This window comes from Triturus cristatus, chromosome 2_2 (genome assembly GCF_964204655.1).
Source record: "Triturus cristatus chromosome 2_2, aTriCri1.1, whole genome shotgun sequence".
NCBI lineage: Eukaryota > Metazoa > Chordata > Amphibia > Caudata > Salamandridae > Triturus > Triturus cristatus.
The window spans coordinates 1,224,526,680-1,224,543,960 of NC_140582.1; the positions used below are offsets into that span (position 1 = coordinate 1,224,526,680).

The following is a 17,281-nucleotide window of genomic DNA, read 5'->3' on the forward strand; positions in this document are numbered from 1 at the left end:
GCTCTATTAGGCGGCGCAATAGGCACCGCCACCATGATTAATAGATGGAGAAAAAGACTTACGCATGGCAGCACAACAGTGGGTTAAACAAGTAAGAGAAAAACCTTTTAAAATTCAAGCTTGAAAAACCTATAAAATATCACAATATAGGAGGAAACACCATCACAACCGTCTCCGGAAACAGAAGTGAGGGGATTGTGGGCAAGCACAAGTACCATTCAAGCGTCTCGCAGATAAGACAACTCTTTCGCTCACTCACTCATACTTGTCCACTATAAGGATAGTCAGAGTCACGGTATAGTTTAAAATGTTTATTTTTACTAACATGCTCCATGGTGCAGTACACGTGCCATTACCAGTAGCAAATTTTAACCGTTAGCATTGTTACAATGCCATAGAACACAAAAGGGGATGTCATTTTATAAAGACAGTGGAAAAGTACTATAGGACCTAACCGCCCTCCCCGTGATAGGAAATAGTTTATTATAAAAAAGAAGACCTCTGGGCTTTGTCAGTAGACCCCATACCTCAAGGCCCAGATGAAAGGTTTACATCCTAGGAACAGCACAGCTCTTCTCTCTGGAGAGGTCTCTCTCCAAGTGTGTTAACAATATGCTTCTCTGTAATATTAAAGCACGCGACTTTCAGTAGCGCAGCTGTGTGTCATGTTATGTCTAGGTGCTAGGGCTGACCAGAACAGAATCACAAGGGGCATTGTTTATCGACGTTGTACATCGTGTGCAGACTAAACCCCAGAGAATAGCAGAGAACGCGAAACGCAGACAGATCTCATGTGAAAGGCATAAACAGAGTCTTGCAAAATAAAGTCATGTAGTAAAGTGCGCAAAAGCAGTCTCATGCAGCAAAGCTCATTCTAACTTAGCAATGTCGACAATGAACCTCCCAACCATACAACAGCATGTCTTCTGGATCAGGAGCCAGTGTAGCTTCTTGAAGTGTGGTGAGGTGTGATGTGGGTGCATCTGGTGAGGTTAAGGATGAGTCTAGGGGATGAGTTTTGTATTGTCTGTAGCCTCTTCAGGAGGCCTGCTGTGATTCCTATGTAGAGAGTGTTACCATAATCCTGCGTGCTGGTGATGAGGGCCTGCGGGACTGTCCTTCTGGTGTTGACTGGGAACCACCTGGAGATCTTGCGGAGCATGCAGAAGGTGTGAAAGCAGGCGGATGACATTGCAGTTACCAGAATCTTTATGGATAGCTTGCTGTCCAGGATAATGCCAAAGTTGCAGCGTGGTCTGTCAGGACGGAGGATAATGAGTCGCTCCATGGTGAGGTGTTGTTCCAAAACATGAGGATTTCCATCTTGTCTGTGTTTAGCTTGAGACAGTTGCCCTTCATCCTTCACACTAGCCTGTTGTGCCAGCAGGCAGACTGGGACCAGGATAGGGAGACATGCAATTTCAGAAACCTCTGTGGCGGGGGGTAACTCTAGAAGCGTCTCCCACTTCAAAGCTGGGAGCATGTATAAAAATGGGACCCTTAGACCCACTCTTCGGTTCACTTCTCGACATTTGGAAAGACTCTCAGAGGACTACCCAGCTGCCTGTGACCTGCTGTGTACTTTGGAAGACTGCCCTGCTACACAAAGAGGAAAGCTCTGCTACCTAAAGCCTGCCCTTCGTACTCACAGGACTTCCCTGCTGCTTGAGACCAGTTTTTCTGTTTGAACCCAGGACTTCCAGAGTGACTCTAAGTTGGTTGACTGGCCTCCTGATCAGAGCCTCAGGGACAGAAAAGGCTTCCACCATCTTGAACCCGCACCGGGACCCAGCCTGAGAGAGTCCTGACCCTCCAAGTGGTGCCCCACCAGTTCTGCACTATTTGAAGTGGTGCGGAAGGTGCCCAGATAGTCCGAATCCAAAATTTGTGACTTAGTACATTTTCTGCCAAAAAGTGCTGTGAGAACTGGGAGCAAACCGGGACCTACCTGCTTTGCCGATCCACCAAAGATGCCTTGCCAGTTTGCTAGACTTTGCAGCAATTCCCACCATGTTCTTCTCTGCAGCAGCAAAACCTGTTCAGTGGCTCCTCGCAGAAAGGATATCCTTCCTTGTGGAGTCCTTGTTGATTTCAGCCTGCAGTTTTGTCCCACTGTAGAGTTTCAACTTGCAAAAAAGAGACCGATTCCAAACATAGAAATCTTCTCCATGACTTGCCTTCATCAATCGGCTCCCCAAGAATGATACCTCCTTTCGGACACTGCTGGCTTCCTTGCCCCGCTAAAATTGACCTTCTCAGATATTTTTCTTGAAAAATTCTTCTAAGGCTGAAGGTAATAGGGCCCAATTAATTTTGTATATCTGACCTGCGCTCCATCGCAGTCAGTCATAACTTTCAACTTTGCCCCGGTCTCACACAATTAGATGTCTGCAGTTGGCTATCCGATCTTTTAGTCACTACTTTTTACTTAACACTTTAAAAATTCATAACTCCAGCTCTACTGATTGGATTTTTGTCATTTTGATGTTAAACAATTATTAAAATGTACTCTAATTTTCTAAATTGGTGTGGAATTTGTGTTTTGCTTTCACTTTATAACTGTTTAAGTGCTGCATAAATACTTTACAAATGTTCTATAAGTTAAGCCTGAAGTCAGCAAAAATAGGACAATGGAAGGTAAAAATTCATGGAAAACCACGCCAAGGATGTCTGGTCCAACAGTAAGTGTAACCATATTTTATTAGCTGAAAGACCCACTTGTCGATTGCTATAATTTGCCATTCTCTGATATGACTGGAAACACTCTCTCCCATCTGAATGTTGCAGAGATTAAAGGAAGTGAGCAAGTCATTGTGTCGAATGAAACTGAGATTTCCCAGAGGAGGAAGGTTGCTAGTGTTTCTGTTGTCCTGTACCTCTGCTGGGTCTCCTGCTGCATAAGGGCTGTTGCTAACTTTGCGGCTAAAGGATAACAAGACCAACGAGGAAGAATGAACCCTCTGCCTGACATGGTAATGTTGGTCCTAGTGTCCATACTGCGGGTTAAATAACTTTTTTCTCTTCTAGATCTCCAGTTTTATGGGTTTCTGCCTCATTTTTCAGTCGCTGCTTCTTGTCATCCATATAGAATCCAAAAGTGCTGATCCCATGAATGTCAGGTTTATATTTTTGAGTTGTGCATCAGGTTTCAATGGTGTTAGATGCAGCCACGTTCCGCATCTGTGAGAGATGCCATGACAGAAACCAGTGATAGATAAATCTGCAGAGTCCACTGAAGCACTGATAACTGGATTGGGCACTGGTAGTCTTTCTGGTACTACCTGCATAAAATCTTGTCTCCAGTGTCTAGGAAGCTCTTGTACAAAGGTGTTCAAGGATTCCCACAGGGCTCTATCAGAATGCCCTAGAAGGGTCAGGGCACTCGCTGATGTAAATGCTGTTGCTGTGGATCCACACAGTTTACGGCTTGCTGCTTCAATGTACTTGCTCTCTATGTCCAAAAGGACAGAACTCTCCAGAATAGAGTCTTTTTTTTTCTGACCCCCCAAAACTACAACATAGTCCATCATGGTTCTTGGCAAAAATTTACCAGATTCTGATCAGAAGGTCTGTATTTTTTAAGGGGCCACGGGTCGCCATTTTAATTGTGGCTAGAGCAAATATTTTTCCTCTGTAAGTTCTGCAAAGCTGGATACCAAAGGAAGTAGAGCTCTTGGAGCAGAACAAGGCTGCAGCATCTTCCTCATAATAGAGACTAAAGTCTGAAGCACTTTCACTTACATTTTCAGTTTTGTTGTGCCCTTAAGCGTCATATCTTTAAAGGTTATACAATTGTCAACAGAAGACACATTGACGGTGAACAGGCTGGTGAAGTAGGTGTATAAGAGGCATAGGAGAAACCTGAGTCCAATAAGTGGCACCTAGAAGGTGAAATAGAGGGCATCCTATTCCTTCTTTGCATTCTAGTAGACCTGCAACAGGGAGATTGGGAGGATCTGGGGCCCCAGAAGGAGAAGTTTGATGCACCAAAACCAAAGGTGTCCGACTTATAGGATACATCGAAGTGCCTCTAGAAACCATTAAAGCTTCAATGCAAAACCCAAAGGTAGAAGTGGGATCTGAAGTAGATCCTTTGTGGGAATTGCCATCTTAGATGGTGTTGACGGCAATGGAGAGAGTGATGGTGAAGATAGATTCATAATGGGAAAATTCTGTTGCCGTTGAATGCACAAATGTTGATCTTCTCAAGTGCCATTATGAGGAAGGGCATGACTTTGAGTGCTTCAAAGATGACTGCTATGACGTCAAGGCTCTAGACAGCGAGTCATTTTTTATCGGTTAGATTAGATTCGAGGTAGAGGATCTCTTTGCTGGACGGAGGTCTTCTTCTTCGATGCTGTCTTTGCCGCAGCAATGGCCTTTGACAGTGAACACATCAGTGTTTAAAGCTGGTATGAGGTCGATACATATGGCATTGAACGGTGTTCTTGAAAATGATGATGAGTGATGATGTTGGCAACCCTATTATTTCTCTCTTGATCTCCCTCATTGGGAGTCTCTACTAAGAGTGTGCAGAGATTCAATAGGAGGGGTCCTTCTGTGGCTGGCCTGCAGTGTTTTATTCTCTTTTCCTCCACCTTGAGGCCTTCTAATTTTCCTCTATGGAGAATCCCTTCATAGTCCTCCAGGGCTATTTTTGTCATTTTGTGACAACTCTTACCTCTGGATGAGTGTGGAAATCTGTTTTAAAACTCAAAGAGACCTATAGTGTGGGTCAGAGGCAGCCTTCCCACGGGAATAATTATTTACAAAAATTGAAGGCATAACATAGAAAGCCCCTTCAGAGAAGGAAGAAATAAAAAGAGACAATCTTAAAAAATATCAAAAGAGACCATCAATATTTGCTGTAAAACAGAATTGAGACTTTGAGTCAACTGCCAGTAGTGCATGCTGGGAGATGAAACTTACTGGCTCCTTAAAGAGCAATGCTGTTTTGAGTTTTGTGCACTTTTAACCTAACAGACCCCTTTTCCTCCATGCCTCTCTCTTACACAGAGATGTCGGTGTCAGCTTTCTTGCTTGCCACAGATGCAGGTTTTACCCTTGATGTTGCAATGATGCCTTATGTATCTTTCCTATGTGGTTGGTAGATAGAGAGAAAACGTCAGAACAATTTGCAGTGTTTAAGTTATGGGGTTAGGCTTGCGTTTAAAAAATGTCAATCACTACCTGCAATTAAAGACATGAACTTTATTTTGTTTCTTAAAATATTTTTTTCCGGGGTAGCGCTGGATGGGGGAGTGCGGGGGATACTCTGCATTTATGAATATCAGTAAAGATCCTACGATGCAGAAGCCTCATTCCACTTGAGGCGGCTGTAAGTGGCTCCTCTCCTCTGAAGGGAGTTAGTTACTTTTATATCTGTAAGTCTCTTAATCCTCATTCAGTGTTACCCTTGAATTATTTCAGCTCCCCCTTGCCCCCTACGCCAAATCTCCAATCATGACATGTGTGGTATCTGGTTCTTCCCCTTTGCCCAGCCTTATTGTAATGGAATGTGATCATCCCAGTCCTTTTACAATAGAATGTGATCATCCAGAATCTTTCTGTGTCATCAAGGGGTCTTAGAATGTATTGAGATGAATACAGAGACGGTTGGTGAAGAATGAGGCTGGGCTGTGGATGAGATCTTCCTCAGAGAATAAACTTCAATCTGCACTTCTATCAATCTTGACTCCTGCCTTTTACTTGCCGCGATTACTACAAAAGGTTTTGTAGAGTCTAAAATCCCATTCATTTTGTTAGTTCTAGGGTCAGCTGTTGTTTTTCCTCTGTTTGCAGTATATAAGTTTTTCACTTGCTCACTTATAGTAAACATCATTGAATCATAAGTGTATGATGTTATTTACACCCCGTCCCCACAGCTGGCATTGTTGGCGACTCGAGACACACACAAACCTAGCAATGGCACTCACTTGGGCCAAGCTATATCTTCATGTCAAAATTGGTGTTATTCTCCTGACAACCAGTTATTCTTCAGTGGATACCAAAATCCTGAAACTTTTGGAAATCCCATATATTTCCACACCTTGATGTTATGTTATGTTATAGTGTGTTTACATAGCGCACGGCTACTCCAGAGGAGTGTCCCGGCGCTTTCCACATACAGCTCAGTGTAACACAGCAGAACAAACAAACAGCAAAGCACAAGGCAAAAAAGGAGAAAGAACCTAAAGGTTAAAGAGCCAGGTCTTCAAGATCTTCCTGAACTGCAGCAAATTAGCAGAGCTGCGTAGAGCTAACGGGAGCGAATTCCAAAGCTGGGGGGCCTTAAAGCTGAAAGAGCGCCCCCCAGTGCGCGCCTTCCTAACCCGCGGAACCACGGCCAGGAAAAGAGAATCTGACCGCAGTGAGTGGGCTGGACGGTAAAAAGACAACCTCCGTTGCAAATATCTTGCACCAGTGCCAAAGAGTGCTTTGTGCATCAACGTCAAAGATTTAAACATAATCCGCTCCCGGATAGGCAGCCAGTGGAGCGTCTGCAGCAGCCCAGATACTCGCGCTCGCCTATGAAGGCCAAAAATAGCACGAGCAGCAGAGTTCTGCGCCACCTGCAGGCGCTGAACCAGATAATTCGGGAGACCAAGGAAAAGGGCATTCGCATAATCCAACCTGGATCCAATCAAAGCTTGCACAGTGATCCGCCTGTGCTCCACAGAAAGCAATGGTAAAAACTTGCGGAGCATTTTCAGAATGCCAAAACAGGAGCCAGCCAAACCAAGAACATGGGCTCTCAGCAAAAGTTTATTGTCCAGCTTAAATCCCAGATTTTTGGCAACCAGCGATGACTGTGCAGGAGGACACATATCTGACGGCCACCAATCCTGCCACTCCGGGTCGGTGGCACAGCCGAAGAAAAGGACCTCTGACTTACTGGAATTGGCCTTCAGACTATTCTGTTGGAACCAGTCGAAGACCATCCCCAGGCACCCTCGAATACTCTCTCCATCAAATGGCTGATCTTTCCCGCATGTGAAGAGGAGTTGCGTGTCATCTGCGTAAGACACGATCTGGGCCCCATGAGCCTCCGCCAAGGCCGCCAGGGGAGACATAAAGATGTTAAACATCTGATCAATCTGCATGACATTTTAAGGGATCAATTCATGGTGCACATATACTTTGTTTTGGAAATATGCATTTTTTTTTTCAAGGAGAGTTATTAGCAATCCACAAATTATTGCTTTTCCTAAGGACTTACCATCTTTGTTATACTTGTGTGTATTGATCAATCTCACTATGCATTTGTGCTTAAATCTGGTGGAGACAAGTGATATCTTAGACATGGCTTACAATTCTCAGCACTTATGTGTTGTGCTTAAATCTGGTGGAGAGAAATGATGTCATAGGCATGCCTTACAACTACTAACCACATCTTGATTGTTCCGATTACTCACGTTTCTGAATCCCGGGAGACACGAATGAGAAGCCACTGATACTACTGTTCTGCCGGACATTTGCAGGAATGCTAGGATCAATTGTCTTCAGATAACAGGAAAACCTGACATGAAAGAGATTGAACATTACAGGATTGGTCAATCGTAAGTGCCACAAAACATTAAAGGGGATGTCATAATAGGTCTTAAATCCCAGCAGGACGTCAGCCAACAATGGCACATTCTAGAATGTCTATTGTAGGTGATTGTTAGAGATGCAGGATTGGTTAAAGAGAACTGTTTTTTTTCGCTTCACTGGATAACCTCTTAAAGTAACAGATGCAGGTAAACCCAGCATGTTATGTTATGTTTATTTATTTAAAGTTTTGTATAGCGCGAACATGACCCAAGTGGGTATAAGAGCGCTTTACATATGGTTGAGGAAGACATAGGAAGACAGCTGAGGAAGAAAAGTAAAAGTGGGGCAATATACAACAAGAACAAAAATGGCATTATGGCATGCAACAATGGGTCGCAACGAATGACATGTGATAGGTAAAACAGCTAAACAAGATCCAGGCAAGAGGAGAAAAGCTTCTAGTTCAGTGCATTGTTCATTAGTGTAGCTTTAACCTCCCTTTTAAAGTCAAATGTTGAGGGAATCATTTGTGTTTCCACTCGTTGGGAGTTCCAGATTCTCGGGGCAATGCCAGAGAATGTACGATTGTAGGTTTTAAGCTTTTTGAATTTCTTTGGCTTAAGCAGCAGTGTGCTGTGCTCCTTGAGGGCCGGGTGCCACCAGAGAGTTCCAGCTTATTTGTCAGGTAGAGTGGGGTATTGAAGTGTAGTGCTCTATGAGCCATACAAGCAATCTTTAGCTGGATCCTTGCCGCAAAGGGAAGCCAGGTGAGCGATTTCAGGTATGTTGTTATGGTATGCAGATTTATTATTGTTATTTGCTGGTCTAGAAAAGGAATGGATTAAAGTGAAAGTTGGAGATAGGGAGAAGAAGCAGATAGATTGTGCATTCTTTTTACTACCGCTATCGCAACCAAAAAAGTAAACCCATCCAACTTCAAAGTACTACAAAGAATTGTACATCCCAACCTCCTTCATTTCTTTTCACTCATTACTTATTATCTCTGGCATGACTTTATTTATTGATCAGCACTGTGATATCCCCTGGGATGAATGTTGCGCTCTGCTAGTACAATAAGCCTGTTACATATAATGTTAGAGAACATTTTGAACAAGCACATGCCCAGAACATATAAAGGGTAGGCCTGGGCATAGTTCGCAGAGTTTTGGTACGCGGAACTCCGTGAAGTTACAAAAAAACTCTGCGATGTGCGGTTTGTGCTGGTATTCCTGCCGCTGAGGGAGGAATTCTACCTAAGCGGTTAGATGGCACGCACAAACTTACCGTTCGCAATCGTGAAATTACCACTCGCAATCACAAGCGGGGCAAAAATTCCGCTGCACATCGCAGAGTGCAGAAAACTCAGCAAACGTAGCGAAGATCACTGCCCAGGCCTAATAAAGGGCAGCATTAGGTTGCAATAGCAGTGTAGGAAAGTGTCCCTTTTGACATGGTTATTAATCCCTTTTTGTCTGGTTTCTGATGCAACTTTGACTGTAAGTGTGCTGGGTCCCTGCTAACAAGGTCCCCAGCACCAGTGTTCTTTTCCTAAAACTGTACCATTGTTCCACAATTGGCACCTCTTTAGTCTCCATGTAAGTCCCTAGTAGATGGTACCCCTGGTTCCTAGGGCACTGGGAATAAAGATGGTCCCCTAAGGGCTGCAGCACAAATTGTGCCACCCTAAGGGACTCCTCACCAAGCGTATGCAAACTGTCACTGCAGCCTGTGTTTCTTGGTGCAGAGGATAATCAAGAGTCGACATGGCACACGTCCCCATGTGCCATGCTTGCAAAAGTCTGCATGTGGTATAGGTAAGTCACCCCTACAGCAGGAATCACAGCCCTAAGGCAGGGGGCACTATACCCATGTGTGGGCATATCTGCATGAATAGATGTGCCCCTGTAATATCTAAGGAAGTGCACAGGGAAGCCATACCTAGTGCATGGGCTGAAAACCTGTCATTACAGGTGTTCGAAATGGGGATCTCCACTTGGCAGTGACTGGTGCCAATGTCCAAATAGGGACCTTTCTTCCTAAATCAGAGTAAGGAGGCTACACCCTTTTATAACCCCTGCTCAACCCTGTGGTAATGTAGCACGAGCAGACAGGCCTATCTCAGAGGCAGTGTGGGAAGAATTTATGACCATACACAATAACGCAGTGAAGACACTACAAAGGGACACCACACAAGTAGTTAGAGAAAAATGAGTATCTTTATATAGGCTTAAAACATGGCTCAAAAGCGATCAAGAAGCCACAATGCACGTAAATATGGATTCACTTAAAAAACAATAAAAGCAATCAAAAGTGTGTGAAACAAACTTAGTTCGAGGCCGGGGTCTACACGACCCGGTGATGCGCAATGTACCTGAAGTTTAAAGGGGCACGGCACGTAGCTTTGTGAGGAAGCCGCGATGATGACAGGCGGACCAGCAGCGGCCACAGCTCCCAGCTGCAGTGGTCTGCGGCGTGCACTCACGATGATCCTGAGACAGTGAAGAAAAACGGGCACTCAGCGGCACAGCTCCTCAGCTGCAGCGGCCCACAGTAGCGATAGCGATGATTCTCGTAGCACAGACAGATGCGGGCTCTCAGCAGCAACAGTTCCTCTGCGGCAGCGCCCCACAATAGCAATAGCGATGCGTTTCGTAGCACAGGCAAGTGTGGGCTCTCAGCGGCAACAGCTCCTCAGCTGCAGCGGCCCACTAGCGATAGCGATGATTCTCGTAGCACAGGCAAATGCAGGCTCTCAGCAGCAACAGCTCCTCAGCTGCGCCAGCCCGCGATAGTGATGATTCTTGTAGCACAGGCAAATGCGGGCTCTCAGCGGCAACAGCTCCTCAGCTACAGCGGCCCACAATAGAGATAGCGCTGATTCTTGTAGCACAGATAGATGCGGGCTCTCAGCGGCAACAGCTCCTCAGCTGCAGCGGCCCACAGTAGCGATAGCGATGATTCTCGTAGCACAGACAGATGCGAGCTCTCAGCGGCAACATCTCCCCAGCGGCAGCGGCCCACAATAGCGATAGCGATGATTCTCGTAGCACAGGCAAGTGCGGGCTCTCAGCGGCAACAGCTCCTCAGCTGCAGCGGCCCACAATAGCGATAGCGATGATTCTCTTAGCACAGGCAAGTGCGGGCTCTCAGCGGCAACAGCTCCTCAGCTGCGGCGGGCCACAATAGCGATAGCGATGATTCTCGTAGCACAGGCAAGTGCGGGCTCTCAGCGGCAACAGCTCCTCAGCTGCGGCGGCCCACAATAGCGATAGCGATGATTCTCAGCCCGCGTTCCCCGCAGTAGACCCAGAGGCTCTGGAATTCTCGACAGAAGCCTCACCTGCGAGTAGAATCCCCCTCAATAGGATTTCAGAAGGCTGATGGGTGAAATCTAATGTCCCTGAGACTTCAGCACGAGGCAAGCTCAAATCAGGCCCTGGGTAGTTGCTTCAGCTTGTTTCAAAGTACTTTCCATCTAGTTACACGGACAGAGGTTCATCTTGACATCCAGAAGTAACACACCGTGTAGGGGTTTTAGCACAGATATTTATACCCCAAAAGTCTTTGTTCTCAAAAGACACAAGTCACTGAACCCAGCCAGAACCAGTTCAGTGTGGTCCTGGAGCACTTTGTTTAAAAGGCTGCATCCTGTCTTTCAGGAAGAGGGGGTCTGCCATCAGCCGCACAGTGAGAGGTGGAGCCACCATTCACCTTTCCAGGCTCAGCCCTGCTCAGGTCAAAGGGTCACCCCTCCCCATACTCCAACTGCAGATCTCTCTGTTCAATCCAGGTCGGGCTCAGCCTGCCCTGTCCCTCCAAAACCAGACAGTCAATACACAACAGCAGAGCACACTGGAAGACTTAGGCAAGAAAATACCCACTTTCCAAAAGTGGCACTGTCAAACACAGAATAAAAAATAATCCTCACCAAAAGATGCACTCCAACACTCTGAGCTCAGGCATACCAAATTCGACTTTCCAAACATGTTCCTTGGGTCAGCTAAGAATATAGGGAATATCAATTCATACAGTCATTTTACAATAGGGAGCATACGTGCTGTGGCACTGAATGGCAGTGGCCCAGCGGCCAGAGCATCTAACACCAGCAAACACAGAGGAGACAAAATCGAAAGATGGAAGGGAGACCCACGCCAATGATGCCAGGTCTAACAACAGGTTTCCTAGCTACATGATGACTTCACTGTACCCCCAGATGTTTGGTACCAAACACGTTGTCTGGGTAAACCCACACTGAGGCCAGTGCTGGATTTAAGCAATGCACCCAGAGGGCACCTTAGATTTGCCACCTGAAAACCTACCGACTATTAGTGTGTTGAGTGACTGGTCTCGACCAGCCAGCCACCATAGGCACGATTCTGACTTCCTGAGGTGAGAGCTCTTGCTCTCGGAGGATAAGAACAAAGGCAGCGTGGGAAGCTTCAAAGGCTTAGGCCTATCCACACAGTGGAAATGCCCACCCCACTTTTTGGCGGCAAAACAGATGGGAAAATTAATAAGATTAGGAGGTGTGCCCACATCAAGCCAGCACCACCTCACAGCTAGACTAGTTGATGTGGACCCCACCTTTCAAATTCCTTCATGTTGTTTTGGGCAGAATTAGTCTTCTAGGGTGAGGGTTAATGCCCACTTCCCACAGGAAGTGGTCATATAGAGGGTGTAGACACCCTAAAGGTAAGTAGCACATTAGCTACTACCAGCCACTTCCCTAAATGCTCCTAAATTGAGTATTTAGGTGGCACCCCTGATCCCAAGAACTCAGATTTGATGGCTCAAGAGAAGAAGTATGAAGAAGAGTCACTACCTGACGAGAACAGCAGAGGAGCTGTGGACCTTTGGCACAAAACCCTGCCTGCCTCTCTTGACAATCCTGACAGAGTGGCTCATCCTGCCAGTTGGAGATCTACCAAAACTTTGGGAAGCCTGCCAGCCCCTCTGAAATCGCCTCAAGTCTCCCTTGGAGTAGAGGACCTACTCCCCTGCAGTCTGCAGGCACAGTCAACCAGAGTCCAGTCCACAGCCCTGCAGTTCCCCATTCCGACTAACGCTGCAGACTACCAGGAAGAGGTACTTTTGTTCTGGAAGGTCAGATTTGTCTCCCCACTGAGTGTGAAGACATCAGAACCAACTGGAGCCACGCAGCACCAATCCCTGGGGTACCTGGTGCCCTGCACTAAAAAGCATCAGTGGGAGTCCAATCCAGATTCCCACTGCACCCTGACCAAGCAACTGTTGAGGGACGTCAGCTACACCGATACCCACTTTGAGGGTGGCCCAGCTGCCCTGATTGCTCCTCCTGATTGCCAGCTGTTTAACCTCAACTGCACCCTGTCCAGCCTATCCACCCAATCTGCACCTGCGCCGCCCAGGTTGGGCACCGATGAACCGGCAGTGCCCCCCTGCAACCTAAGCCCCCTTTTGGGAGCCCTCTGACTTGTTTCGAAGTTCCCTTGTGCAGCCTTTTTTTAGGTGGCCACCTTCTACGTAGCGCGCCCAGCTACCATTGTCACCGGTACCCTACTCCTGACTGAATCCGGGCAAGACCCGAAGAACTGCTGGCGGTACTTTGGAGCTTGGCCCCCTACTACTCCAAAACCTGAAGGTGAACCTTCAAAACCGACTGTACCTACTTTTATTGCATTAAATGTCTTTTCCTTCCATGGGATTGCATTGTGCGTAAGAGACGCACTGCTTAATTACTTGTCAAAATTGATATTGAAGAAAGCACTTACCTTTGAACGAATTTCTTGGTTTCAAAATATATATAAAAATAATTGTTATTTTTCTAATTTGGTTTTGGTTTTATTCTTTGAGTGTGTGTTTCTTTTATTGCCTCTGTATGTGACAACAAATGCTTAGCACTACCCTCTGATAAGCCTAACCGCTCGCCCACACTACCACAAAAGAGAGCGTTAGTATTATCTAATTTAACCACTGTAAATCAATTGGGGTCCCACTGGACCCTCTGCACAGTGTACTTCATTTTAGTACACCATATAGAGAGCCATATTCCTACAGGCAGGCTGGTGGATTAGTAGTAGGGGAAGGAGTATAGTTCAGCTATCAAGAAATCACACAACAGTCACCCTACACACACCATCCCACTTTATGATTAAACTTGTATTCACGGGGGCTAACAACGCGGACCCTATTCAATTCTTTATATATAGAGTTCAGTGTTTCGAGTGACTCTCCTCATCTTGTGATGCTTTCGTCTTTAGGGAGGTATCGATCGAGGGATATCTGTTGTGAATAATAGATGTCTTCATTTAGTGTCTGATCTGTATCCAATATAGAGTCCGTGTGCTGTATATGTAGTAGCATTAGGTATTGTACTGTCATGGTTCCGCATCACACTCTTGAAGTGCACCTTTTATATCTTTTGGAAATATTCCCTGTCTGGTATATGTCTGTGCTGATTAGCGTAAGTCTACACTCTTTTCCTATTAACCCTTTCTGAGTGTAGATTTACATTTAGGTGTGGACTTACAACTCCACCCTCTCAAATCATTAGATGTACATGCCCATCTCCTCCATTTGGCGGTGTAGCATCCTGAATAGGATTAACAAGTGCAAAGTTGCTGGTTGCATGCCAAGGTTGACCTCTTTGCTGCCACAGCAGAGATTTTTCTAGAGGACTGTACAGGGAAAATTATTAAACTTTATTAATTTAAAAAAATAATATATACATATATATTTATTGCAAAATATAAATGAAAATTACTTTTAAATACTTATTTTTAAACACTACCTAATAAAAGAAAATGTTACAGCACATTAACTCATCAAATTAAATGCATGATAAATTCTTTACATATATTAATTTAATTTATAAATCATGTTTTTAAGCAATATTTAAAAAATAAATTCCCATCTTAAAATTTTTTTTTTTAATTTAATCTGTAGTAAAGGTTCTTAAAATACATTTCATGAGTTTTAATTATTTGTAATATTAGAATAAATGTTTAGAAGTGTACTCTTTTTAAGTTTATTAGAAAATAATTCTAGAGTAATAAAATAATCATTTATCTTGAAAAGGCAGGTATTAGGGAGCTCAGCAGGTGTAGGAGCCGGTTAGTACCTTTGATGACTGTTTGACTGCAGGGCTGACCTCTCCCCATTCCCTATGAAGCAAATAGCAAGGGTTTGAAAAGAACCAGACTGGGGACGTACCTCAGAAGGTTTTGTAAGAGTGTGGCATGCCGGAATGAATGTATGAGTGAAAATACTAGGTGTTGGACTTGTCCCTTTTTGCAGGGTCATCCCTGACATTTTTACCTTCCTCCTATATTTTTTCTGACCTGTTGTTGGTTGTTCTATGACTCTGGGCACTTTACCACTGCTGATCAGTGCTAAAGTGCATATGCTCTCCCTATTTAAAATGTATATGTTGGTTGGATTCCATGATTGGCTTATTTGGTTTACTGTCAGACCCCAGTAAAGTGCACCAGGAGTGCCCAGGGCTTGTAAATACAAATGCTGCTGGTGGGCTCGCAGCACTGGTTGTGCCACCCACAGAAGCGGCCTAGTAAAATGTGTCTAAGGTCTGCCATTGCAGAACCTGCGTGCAGTCTGGTACTGTCATGCTGACTGGGGAAGTGCACCCACTTCCCAGTCCTAAACCTTCCCTTAACTTCATATTAGTCACCCCTATGGTAGGCCCAAGGGCAGGGTGCATTGTAAGCATAAGGTAGGACAAGCCCTGATGTGTGTGGCATGTCCTAATAGTGAATTACAGCAGTTTTCGTTTTTCACTATTGTAAGGCTACCTGTTCTCCATAGGACAGAATGGGCTGTTCGAATTGTTACATCCTATGATCCTAACAGACCCAGGGAACATGGTAGAAATCGAGTTTAGTATGCCTGAACTTAGAATAATAAAATACATCTTTTAGTAAAGTTTATTTTAATATCCTGTGTTTGCAAATACCACTTTTAGAAAGTTGGTATTTGCTTGCCTAACCATTTCAGCCCGCCTCTGCTATGATGTGTATCTGCCTGTCTGGTTTGTGTGAGTGACAGGGCTGGGGAAACCCAGAGGGGCAGGGCTAGGTAGCCTGTTGGTGAATAGAGAGATTGACATCCAGATGGGTGGGAGGAGTGCAGCTGGACTCTGAATAGGGCTGTGCTCTGCCACCACAATGCTGGCTCCACCTCCTGTGGAGCGGCTGATGTCTTTGCCCTGCACCCTGAATAGAAAGGCAGAGTCATGTCAACAAAGTGCTCAAGAACTGGTTTGGACTGGGCAAAGGCCCCTCTACCCCAGAGGAACAAAGGAATTAGGGGTATAAGTATTGGGACCCTGCTCCCAAGAAATTAGATCATGCTTGACAAGAAGAACCTCTGCCTGAGGAGAAGGAACTGGGAAAGCTGTAAGGAGGAGTACTGTCCCTGACCTGGGGGATTGGCCTGCAGTGGTTGCCTTGCTGCTGGAAGGAGAGGAGAAAGACTACAAAGACTTTATTTCAACTTGTACTTGAAAGATCTCCAAGGGCTTGTGCTGAGCTTGCCCCCTGAACGAAGTCCCAGGACCAGTGGACTTCACCCACCAGCTCCCCAGAGTCTTTTGGAAGTGCCTGCTGCTGTTATTGGGCCTTCTGAGGGACTGCGTGTCGCAAGGAGCTGGACGCGCGACTCAAGAAGGAGAAGAGTGCCGCTGTCGGAACTGCTGTCGTCGCATCATGTAAGGGTGTCGCCGCTGCAGCATTGCATCGAGCGGAAGCGTCTCGCATCATTCTGGAAGTGTCTCGCAACGCCGAAGAAGCGTGTCGCCATCGCAGCCATCGTAGCTGACGCATTGCACCGCATTAAGAGAAGAGTCTCGCATCGAGGAAGAGGTGTGTCGCCATCGCAGCCATCGTAGTTGTCGCATTGCACCGCATCAAGAAAAGCGCCTCGCATCCACGGAGAAGCGTGCCGCCGTCGGAGCTGCTGTCGTCGCATTGCGTAAAGGGGTGACGCCGCTGCAGCATTGCATCGAGCGGAAGCGTCTCGCAAACGTCGACGAAGAGTGCCGCTGCTAAGGCCGCTGTCGTCGTGAGAAAATGAACATTAAAAGATCACGTTCCCGGTTATGTCCCCTCGCACACTCTCCTTTCTCTGCTACTCCAAAACAATTCTATACAGCATCCATTTTAGATACAGCATCCATTTTAGAATTCACTTCAGTTTGCCCAGGGTCAGCCAGTTTACGTATTTTTTTGAATTGCACTTTGTTTTCAGTCAGTTACACCCATGCATTTTTGTGGTTAGGCCGACTCTGAGAAATGGCCCACCAATCTTCTTCTTTTCTGAGAAAACAAGTTTATCTCGTATCTCCTCGAAGCCAGCTGGCCTAAGACTCACTGGGGCCACGCAGATTGTCACATATTTCAGTTCCCTCCAAGGTTGTCTGTTCATGACCCACTCACCACATCCTTATCTCCCAGGCACACAAGCTCCCCTACCCTCTGATAACATCCCCTCAAGCTGCTTCCTTGAAAAGTATGTGTTTATCTGTGTTTTGTTTATGCTCCTTGAGCAATGCTAATTTGCAAAGACATTTGCTACAAAGTAGGAGGGCTCCTTCCAATGACTTGCAATGTATTGTGAAATGTATAAAAACTGTACCCCGTGACTAAAGTAGCAAACCCCTCCTGAACCTGCTGAGGTGATGGAGCTCTCCCTTAACTCGAGTTAATGAATAAAGGCCCATTTAACTCGCACACCACGGACTCCTCAGTTCATTATT

The 17,281-nt window shown here is 45.7% G+C and overlaps 1 protein-coding gene across 1 annotated transcript in view; it reads right to left on the reverse strand.

Annotated features, from left to right (window-relative positions):
* LOC146863452 (coagulation factor XI-like) overlaps nucleotides 1-17,281 on the reverse strand; it is a 350,494-nt gene that overhangs the window by 65,095 nt on the left and 268,118 nt on the right. Inside the window, exon 13 of the mRNA XM_085643173.1 lies at nucleotides 7,416-7,519. Coding sequence (XP_085499299.1) covers nucleotides 7,416-7,519 — 104 coding nt within the window. The remainder of the gene's footprint in view (nucleotides 1-7,415; nucleotides 7,520-17,281) is intronic.